This window comes from Felis catus, chromosome B4 (assembly GCF_018350175.1).
Source record: "Felis catus isolate Fca126 chromosome B4, F.catus_Fca126_mat1.0, whole genome shotgun sequence".
NCBI classification, from domain to species: Eukaryota; Metazoa; Chordata; class Mammalia; order Carnivora; family Felidae; genus Felis; species Felis catus.
The window spans coordinates 1531611-1542273 of record NC_058374.1 but is presented as its reverse complement, the minus strand read 5'-3'; the positions used below and the strand labels follow the sequence as shown (position 1 = coordinate 1542273).

General features: G+C 50.0%; 1 protein-coding gene across 10 annotated transcripts in view; it reads right to left on the bottom strand.

The window, feature by feature from the left end:
* Positions 1–5595: 5595 nt before the first annotated feature.
* Positions 5596–10663, bottom strand: part of WDR37 (WD repeat domain 37) — an 80271-nt gene continuing 75203 nt past the window's right edge. For 5 of the 10 annotated variants that reach the window (XM_045060793.1, XM_045060792.1, XM_045060799.1 and 2 more), the window contains one exon: positions 5596–10549. In XM_045060793.1, the coding sequence (XP_044916728.1) occupies positions 10327–10549 (223 nt within the window). In that variant the 3' untranslated portion in view covers positions 5596–10326. The remainder of the gene's footprint in view (positions 10550–10663) is intronic. The other 5 variants (XM_045060794.1, XM_045060797.1, XM_045060798.1 and 2 more) reach the window with 3 other exon arrangements.

The following is a 10663-nucleotide window of genomic DNA, read 5'->3' as shown; positions in this document are numbered from 1 at the left end:
TAGAAGGAAAAGCCTGAGCTTCAGCTTCTGTTCCAGAAGTTACGCTGTACATCATTAAACATCTGAGAGAACCCCTTGGTTCCCCCATGAAGCTTCCCAATCTTTGTTACCTGCTCCAAAGATCAATCTTTCTTACAGAAGAAGAGGCTCTGTCCTCTGTTGAGCATTTTTTCATGAACAGAGATAAGTTTTCCTATCCATTTAGCCATAATAGCTCCAGAACATCTGAGAGCTTGAAAACGGCTAATGGAAAGCCATGGACGATGTGTCATTAAAAATGATTCACTAGAAATACAGCTTTTCAAAAGCCCAAATATAATAAACATCGGACTATGTGTGTTGACCTTACAGGACACTAGACAATGAAATTTCAAGAAAAAGAAGCAAAACGCACAAGGAGTTAAAAATAAGAAACAAAGCTGTCATTATTTACAGATGGTAAGATTTTAAATATAGAAAGTTCAAGATAATTTACATATAAATCATCAAAGTTAAAGGGAGAATGTATAAGATATAAGTACACTTTGTTTACTTCTATTCATGTGACATTCTGGAAAAGGCAAAATCACCAGGCCAGAAAACAGAACAGGCAATGCCAGAGCATGGTGGGTGGCGGCTGCAAGGGAACCACGGGGGAAATTTTAGGGTGGTGGGCCTTCCCGTACGGTCCCCGGGTGGTGGGCCTGTTCTGTATGGTTCTGGGTGATGGAAACTTAACTGTGCATTTGCCCAAACCCACAGAACTGGACAGCATGAAGAGCGAACTTTCCAATGCAAATATAAAACAAGGTCCTAGAATGGAATATGACAAGTAAATCTAAAATAACGACATCTGAATGACAAGCATACGATATAACTTCACTGTAGAGAGTAGATTAAAGATGGAGGTGCCTACCAAAGTAGCTGCTATTGGGACTAGAAACTAAAGACGGAAGAACCGAACCCGACTCTCTGCATCTGTTTGTCACAGGGTGTGAGCTACCAATTCTGAACATAGTCTCCTTCTGTCCTAGAGATGAACAAACAGAGACAGTGGACGTGGGGGCCTGGTTTCTCCATGTTGGGGACAAGGCGCAAATAAGTGAGGATGTGGGAGGTTAGAACACACGCTTTCATCAGAAACATCAGCAAAAATCCGTGTTTCATTTATAGAGAGGGATGAGGGGTGGACAGATAAATGACAAAGAAACAGGGTACACACACATGTTCACACAGGCATGAGTCGCTCTGTCAGCTGCGTGGTAACGTCACCAGTGACGCCCCGTAGCAACAAGCACACCAAATGCTGGGGTCGTGGTTTCTAAATATCATTCTCCAGGACAAGGAGGATGGTATTTCTCCATGATTTTTCGGAGAACTGGCTGACTCTGGGGTTGGGGCAGAGAAAGATGATCCCAGAACATCTTTTCGTAACAGAAAGAAAGACGTTGCTGAATAAAAAGAAACCCATAATCATGGGCGTACATCAAAGGGACAAAAGAGTCAACTTGAAAGGGCCCTAAATAGAAAAAAAAAAAAAAAACAGAACAACTGGAGAAGTACAGTGAATAATGTAGTATTGGGTCATAACCCAAAGTATAAAACAAATAGCCATGAGTCCAGATGGATACAAGTAAATGACTGCATAAATGAAGGGTGAAGAGGAGACTGAGAGCCCTTAGAAGATTTCCAGGAGCATATGGACACACTCTCCAACCCGAGCTGACAGTGGGCTAGACTTATTCACTTACTCCAAGGAACAGATTATGGAAGGGAAAATTGGTAACCTCACAGTGGACAGAGGGGCTGGTACCACCTTCATCAAGGTTTATCATCCCCAGTGATAAGTCACGTTGCTATGACACGTCCTGATATCATGCAATGAGAAAGTGGTATCTTCCCAAACACCCACACCTGAACTCTAAACTTGAGGAAGACACCAGAGAAACTGAATCTGAGGGACACTGCACAAGACTAACAGTCTTCAAAACTGTCAAGGCCACAAGAAACAAGCAAAGACTGAGGAGACTAAGCAGCTACATACGTTGGGGGTCTCAGACAGGCCCTGGGACAGAGACAGACATAGTGGGAGAGCCTGCGAGACCCAAATAAAGTCTGGAGCTTACTCACACTGGTGTGTCCTTGTTAATCCCTTAGTGTGGACAAGCGTTCCACGGTCGTGTAAGATGTAAGGAATCCAGGTGACAGGTACACAGTAACTCTTTGTACCACATTTTCAACTTTTCTGTTGATCTAAAATTATTCCAAAATAAGCAATATATGGGGCACCTGGGTGGCTCAGTCGGTTAAGCATCCAAATGTTGATTTTGGCTCAGGTCACGATCTCACAGTTCCTGAGTTCCAGCCCTACATCAGGCTCTGCGCTGACAGCACGGAGCCTGCTTGGGTTTCTCTCTTTCTCCTCCTGCCCCTCCCTGACGTGTGCACATTCACTCTCTCTCAAAACAAGTAAACATTTAAAAAATAATAAGCAATAGATGAAAAAGAAATTGAGATTTCAGCAAATTTTCCAACATAAGAGCAACACACACAAAAAAAAACAACTGCATTTCTTTTTATGAACAATAAATCGTTTAAAAATAAACTTTTAAAACACCATTTACTAAAACATTACAATTATGAAGTACCCAGGAATAACTAACCACAGATGTTTAAGACTTTATGAGAAAATTATAAAACTTCATTGAGAATTATTAAAAATAGAAAGACCTAAATACACACAGTGTTAGCCCACGTTCTTATATTGGAAGACACGTTCCTTTAAAACATCAATTCTCTCCAAATTGACCTCCAGATTCAGTGGATGCCAATCCAAACTCCCAACAGACTTTTATGTTTTAAACCCTAGGTTTTCCCTATTAAATGCAAAGATTACAAAACTTGGTTAATCAAGATATTGACATGGGGATTGGGAAATATGCAGCAGATCAGAATACCACAAGCCCAGACACAGGGCGAGATACATGTCCACAGATGGACGCTGGGTAAGTGTCCGAGGGGACTGTGTGGGTCACTGGTGCCGGGACCACTGAACATTCACGTGGAAAACACAGGAAGGCGTGCTCCGGTCTCCCACTATATGTAAAAGTTGATTCCAGTTGTGTTGGAGGCCAGGTGTGGAATCTTTTGCAAGATTACACAGAAAACTACCTTTGTAACCTTGGGAAAAGGAAAAATTTCAATAACGTAGATACAAAAAACAAAACCTACAAAGGAAAATATTGAAAATTTGACTCCATTAAAACTTTTTAGGGGCACCTGGGTGGCTCAGTAGGTTAAGCATCTGACTCGGTTTCAGCTCAGGTCAGGATCTCACAGTTCATGGGTTCAAGTCCCACATCGGATCGTGCGCTGACAATGCAGAGCCTGCTTGGGATTCTCTCCCCTTCCCTCTCTCCCTCTCAATCTCTCTCTCTCTCTGCCCCTCCCCTGCTTGCTGTCTCTCTATCAAAGATAAATAAACATTGACAAGATCATTTGGAGAGACTTGAGCAGAGCAGGAACCAAGTGCGGGGCGTGCTGAGGGCAGGGCCCATGTGACTGCCCAGCCACCCCCATGAACTAGCTGCATTTGTTAGCATAGCTGAACAAGGGACATCAGACAGCCCAGCAACTCAGTGTCAGGGAATATGCCCACAAAATCCTGTGCCCACCCACCGGAGACTTAGCAAAGCTCACCCGTAGCCCTGTACCCAACAGCACGGCTGTTCACGCACTCAGGCTGTCCCCTCTTTGTGCCCAGGCTGGGCCTGGGACTGGCAGACGTGTAAACATGGACCTGCGAACACCTGGCTGGGGCCCACCCTGCTGACAACTTCCTCCGAGTCTCCCGATGGCTGCGCCTGGGAGGGCCCTTCCCGTAACCAGGCCAGGCCGTGAGTTCACAGACAATCTTGTCCACAGTGCGGGTGAACTCCACGCGCTGCCAGACCCCTCAGTGGCCGTGAAGCAGGCATCCTTGTCACCAGCCCAGCAGGGGACAGCCACTGCATGGGAAAAGCCAGTGAGCATGCCCAGCCCGGCCGGTACCCACAGAACCAGGGGAGATATGGGCAGAGGGGCACGAGCCACTGAGTTGGGAAGAGATGAGCGGGGCCACCCACCGTCCTCCACTGCAGCTTGGACATGTGTGGCCAGAACTGCTTGTGTCCTGGAGGGTGAGGCCTGGGAGCGTAACAGGACACGGATCCACTTACATGAGACTCAAACACAAGCACATCTGAGCAATCACGACTCAAGGGTTCTATTTCCATTAAAGCTACAAAGAAATGCAGAGGAGTAGTGTCACACACGTCCAGACAAAGGTCACGTTTAGGAGAAAGGAAATCGGGTAGGACGGGCAGGTCTGGGTTACTGGCAACACTCTACCTTTAACTCAAGTACAAGTGCCCTGTCCCTCCTAAATGTCACACTACACCTTGTCTTTAAATCCTATGCAGGCATTTAAGGCGCTGCCTGATAGATGTGGTCAATTTCCGCTTAAAGTTTTTGTTTTTAGAGCAACACCATTCCTAGGTGCTTTTTGTTCCTTTGCTATGGTTTTATTAGTGTATCAAAGATAAGGGCAGTGACTACACAGCACGTAACCTGTGATGGGGAAGGGGTTGCTCACAACGGCGGGTTCGGGATCCCGCCTTTGCGTGTGTGAGACCTGAAGGCATGGGAAGTCGCTCCGTCGGGACTGAAGACCTGAGGCAGCGCTACTCACAGAGGCACGGAACATGCCGGAAGCATCCCCAGACACGAATTCCCACCTGGGACGTGGTGGCATGTCCTGCATCCTGACCGCCGTGGGATCGAGCACGCTGGCACGTGAGAGGCGGTGTGCACGGCACGGGGGCGGTGGCTCCCTGTCCCCAGAACCAGCCCAGAGCCACGGGGCTGCGTTCCCGTCACCTGCCCCTCCTTCCGGGCTCGGGGACACAGTGGTCCCCCACAGCCTTGCTCTTACTCCGCCCCATTCCTGAGCACCTCACACAAAACCACGGGGCCACGGTGGACAGCTGACACCACGCTTCCTTATTTTTCAAAATAAAGCCAAGCGTCAGCCTGGGTTTTGGAAATTCCATGAGAGGCCTGCCCAAAATCGGCCCTGGGGCTCCCACAGGGGTGGGAGGTGTGGACCACCGGCACCAGGACCCTCTGAAGGGGAAAATTAATCAGCAGACGGCCGTCCCAGAAGCTCATTCTCCTCTTCCAACCGACACAAGTAGACGTCTTCACGGGTTTCATGTTAATTCCTCCCGCCGTGGCGCGAGGCCAAACCCTGGGCACCTGGCACGTGTCGGTTGCCTCAGGGACAGACAGACAAGGTCAGCGCACCCTCGGGCAGCACGCACCCCAGGAGAAATCACACGGCTCACTCGGGAGTCGGGAAGACAGGCCGCCCCCACCCTGGGCCCACACAGCAGGTGCACTGTCCCCAGCGGCTTTGCGTGCCAGAGAAGGAAAGGTGGCTCTGAGGGCTGTCACCGAGAACTCAGGTGAGACAAACGCAGTGTCCAGGGCTGGAGCAGGCTTCATCGCGCAGGTAAACACTGGCTGTACAAGACGAAGAGAACTTCGTGGAATACCCAAGAACTTCATCTTGTGAGATTCAAAATTCAAAAATCTTTAATGTTAACCTTATAAAACAATCAAATTCCTATACGTTCTTTCTTTTTAATGCTTTATTTACTTTTGAGAGAGAGTGTGCACATACAAGCAGGGGAGGGGGGGGAAGGCCAGAGAGAGAGGGAGAATCCCAAGCAGGCTCCACGCCGTCAACACACAGCCCAAACTGGGGAACCATGAGATCATGACCTGACCTGAAGTCAGACGCTTAACCGACTGAGCCACCCAGGCGCCCCAAATTCCTAGGTGTTCTTTAGTCTATTGGTGGACATTTCTTTGATCTACCTCTGTGTGCATTTACTACTACTGCACAGCTTTAATCACTATAGATTTTTAATCTCTAGCAACCCCCATCAACATTTTCATGACTAGTTTTACTCACTGCTCGCTTCTGGATTAACTCGTCTAGAATCCTACTCCAAGTTCTATTGGGATTAATTAAATTTATGGACTAACTTTAGGGGGACCGATGACTTTTGGTGTGGAGACTCCTTGCCAAAAGTGTGGAATGCTTTTCCATATGTTCAAATTTTTAAAACATTTTCCGCCTTTTACCCTTTTTTTCCCACCCCCACCCCCACCCTGTCAACCACCAATCTGTTCCGCACCTTTAAGTTTATTCTGGTTTTAGATTCCACATACAAGTAAGACCATACAGTATTTGTCTTTATGACTTCTTTCACTTAGCAGAACGCCCATGACATCCACCCGTGTGGGAAGATCTCTTTCTTTCTCATGGCTGAATAACATTCCGTCGTATACACACCACATCTTCTTTACCCACTCATCCGTCAACAGACACTTAGCTTGTTTCCAGGTCTTCGCTACCGCGAATAATGCTGCAACAAACAGAGGGTGCAGATATTTTTTTGAATTAAGTGTTCTCATTTTCTACAGATAAATACCCAAAAGCTGGATGGCTGGATCATAAGGTAATTTCATTTTTAACTTTTTGGGGACCCCCACACTGGTTTTGGCAGAGCGGCTGCACCAGTTTGCACTCCCACCAGCAGTGCAAGAGGTTCCCCTCTCTCTGCATCCTCGCCAGCACCTGCTGTTTCTTGTGTGTTGGATCCCAGCCATTCTGACAGGTGTCAGGTGGCACCTCCTTGTGGTTTGCATTTCCCCGATGGTCGGTGACACTGAGCACCTCCTCACGTACCTGTTGGCTACCTATTTGTCTTCTTTGGAAAGGTATCTCTGCCCATATTTCAATCAGATTGGGGTTTTTTGCTTTCAAGTCGTAGAAGTTCTTTATATATTTTGGAAATTAGCCTTTTATCAGACATGTGATTTCCAAGTATTATATCCCCTGTAGGCTGCCTTTTCACTCTGTGGATGGTTTCCTTTGCTGAGCGGAAGCTTTTTAGTTTGATATGGTCCCACCTGTTCACTGTTGTTTTTGCTGTCTTTGCTTTTGGTGTCAGGTCCAAAAACTCGTCGCCAAGACTGATGACAAGGTGCTTACTGCCTGGGGTCTTAGATTTAAGACTTTCATCCATTCTGACATCCATTATGTTTGTGCACGGTGGAGGACAGTGGCCCAGTGTCATTCTTCAATGCTGCTGTCCAGTTCTTGCAACACCATTTGTGGAAGAGACTGTCCTTTCCCCATTGTGTGTTCTTGCTCCCTTGTCGTGAATTAATTGGTCACGTAGGTGTGGGTTTATTTCTGGATCCCATCCTGTTCCGCCAAGTTATGTGTCTGTTCTTGTGCCAGTACCATGCTGTTTCGATCACTAGAACTGTGTGACGTAGTTTAAAATCAAGGAGCTCGATGCCTCCAGCTTTGTGCTTTCTCACGACTGCTTTCAATTTTCAGAGTCTTTTGTGGTTCCACACAAATGTTGGGACTTGTTCCAGCCGTACAGATAAATGTCGTTAGAATCCGGACAGGGATTGCACAGAATCTCCATGGTGCTTTGGGTAGCATGGACGTTTTAACAACACTGGTTCTTCCAATCCTTAAGAATCCTGAAGATGTGTGTCCTCTTATACTAGACCCCAGTTTAATCTTCCCATTTCTAAATATTACAACTTTTTAAAAACAGGATTGATTACCGAATAGCACAGAATCTCTGAGATCTGGAGGCCGCAATCCCTGTCTCCTCAAGAATTACATCTTACATATCAAATAGGAGTGGGACATCAGAGATTTGTATCAAAACAACCAGAGAGGGACAGAGCTCACAGGACATGGGCCATGAGATGGAAACTACCAGAACCGGCTGTGGGAACAGGGCTCATCATCCTCTTCTGCTTTTGTGTATGTTTGCAAATGTCCATAACAAGCAGTTTAGAAAGAAGAGAAAAGGGAAAAGGAAACGGTCAATACTGCTGCCCAGGCAACAGAAAATTATGTCTTTACTGCCTTCCCTTCTGCCTTGTAAGACGACGACCCAAGAGCAGATGGCGGGTCTCAGGTGGGAGGGGTGCTGCTCCAGGGCCCTCCGCCAGAGAACGAAGGGCAGGGGGACACCCTGCGTGTGCCCAGGAGCAGCACTCGTCCACAGGGTGCCGTCACCCCCATTCTGTGTCCCCAGCGTGTGTGCATACACACGTGATGCACACGTGCATGAGTGTACATGGGTGACGTGAGCACTGCACGTGTGTGCCTGTGTGTGGTGTGTGCAGTGCACCACGAGCACATGCGTGTGGTGGGTGGTCACGTGCGGCATGCGGGTCACGTGCGGTTACACGTGGGGCGTGTGCACGCATCTGGTGTGCTCATGCAAGCCTGTGGGTGTCCCGTGTGATGGACACGCACGCATGTGCACTGGAGAGAGCGAGCCCAGGGCAGCCGTGGGATCACATGTGGCTCCCAGCTGCCCTCACTGCCTCGGTGGCAGCCACTCACCAGGTCCACACAGCCCTCCTTCCCGAGTTTCCCTCAACCCTTTGCACGTGCCACATATGGTGCCGTCACTGAACTCCCCTCGACTGCCCCGTTCCTCTAGGACCTTCGGTGACTTGACTCTGTCTGTCATCCTGCCAAGGGCTGCCCCGTCCCCTCCTCCCCAAGCTCTCCCTCCAACACCGTGGCCCCGCGTCCCACCCAACAAACGTGCATGGACAGCCCACGTCCTGTCCTGTGTAAGCCTCTCACGTTGTCAGTCTTTCACAGGACAACAGTGAGATGTATCCTGTGCACCTGCTATGGTGCCTGACACACTGGACAGCCGTGAGGAGGGGAGGTCTGGGAATCGCGTCCTCCCCGCATGGTGTGCAAACCCCTGTCTTCAAGTTACAACTCCTGAGCTTGTTTATGCTTCTGTGTCACTAGCATAAGGCCCGTCTTCTGGACGCAAGGTGACAGCTGGATTCTAGCGCCTAGCGTGTGAGCGGTGAGCGTCTGCCCGGACACGTGTGTCGAGAAGGGAGAGGCCTGTGGCGTAATGCTCATGCTGCGGGTGCCTCAGTGAAGGACAGCGAAAAATGCCGACGACCCTGAGTGCTGTGTCCACACCCTAATCCTGACACTTACGGATTATGGCCAAAGTCGTGAATCTCTGAGTCTCCACACCCTCATCTTTAAAATGAGGTCTCCGCCTGGTTCTTGCCGATGTTCAATTTCTGCTCGAGTTCCGATTACCTTTTTCCGTCGTGGTTATCTGCACGACCTCTCAATTGGAAAAATATCGCGTCCTTACTAAACGCTAAACAAACAAAAAGCCTCCAAGAGCGTGCCAGGAGCTGGGAGAGATTAACAAGAAGCCAACCATCCAGGGCCAAATAAATGTCCGTCCTGTCCTTAGACTGCTTCTCCAGTCCTGTCCCTGTGCCTCAGCACCGCCCACCCAGCCTGCCCGGTCCAGACGCCCCTGCCTGTGTGTGTCTCCACCTCCGTCTGTCTCTGCCTCTGTCTCTCTCACCCTCTCCCTGCCTCTGCCTCTCTGTCTCTAACACACACATTTTGTCTCTTGGGCCTCGAACGTCAGGTCAGCACCGCACCCGGCTTCTTCCGCTCAAGAACCCACGAGCGGGTGGCATCACGCAGACACGGCTGCCCCTTCGCCGGCTTCCCTCTGGGATTCGTCTGTGCTCCCGTCTGTACAAGAAGAGGGGTCTCCGTCAGGATCTCCGCTGCAGGCACGGAGCTGTTCACGTGGACATACCAACTGACAGACAACAGAAGGGGCATGTCCAGAAACGCGCCGTGCCCCTCGCTCGACGGGACCCCACACCCGCACACGGAAATCAGGTGGGGACACAGGTGCGCCCCTGCGTGACCTTCTCTGTGACCCTGCCTGGGACAAGCCACTTGTTACACAGCACATTGCGAACATGACGTCGAGCTGATGGGAGAAACTCCCCAGGTGCAGAAGCAAAAGAGCGAACACGCAGCGTCCTGACGAATTCATCCTGCCTTCCTACTGCTGTGTGTAGAGGCCAGAGGGGAGGCCGCCCGGTCCAGGGGTGTCGTCGGGGCACAGGCCCAGCTGCGTTAAAACGGGCTGCTGACGGGCGTACCTCAGAGCAAACACCAGCACACTCCCTCTTGGTGCCTCCGGGCACAGAGGTCACACGGCAGGTCCTCAAGGAGCCCGAGACAGAGGACGCGAGCAGCGCAGGACCAGCAGGATGAGCTGGGCCCCGAGCGGTTCACTGAGACTGCGGACCAGGCTAGTTACGGAGAAGACACAGGGAAGGGGCAGCGTGTGGTCACCCGGACCAACGAGCCCCTGGCAGCCAGGGAGTCCCTGGCTGTCAACCTCAGAGGGCAAAACAAAGAAGCCAAAACAAGACAGCACACTCATCTGGACATAACACCAGACAAATGTGTGTTCCCAGGACCCACAGGCACCTTGTCTGTTTGTGCCTTAAACAACACAGGAAGGGCTGCTGTCTCCTCCCCAGGCTCCACCAGCTTGTCTGGACCCGGACACCACCCTGTGCGGCCTCAGACCTTGGATGGATACGAGGTCTCAGGACGAATCTGAAAACCAGGAAACGTTCAAATAATAAGCAGCTGCTGTGTCCCACCCTCGTGGCCGGACACACTGGGACACAGAGCCACCATCGGCCTCCCGCACGCCTCCCGCCACTCCAG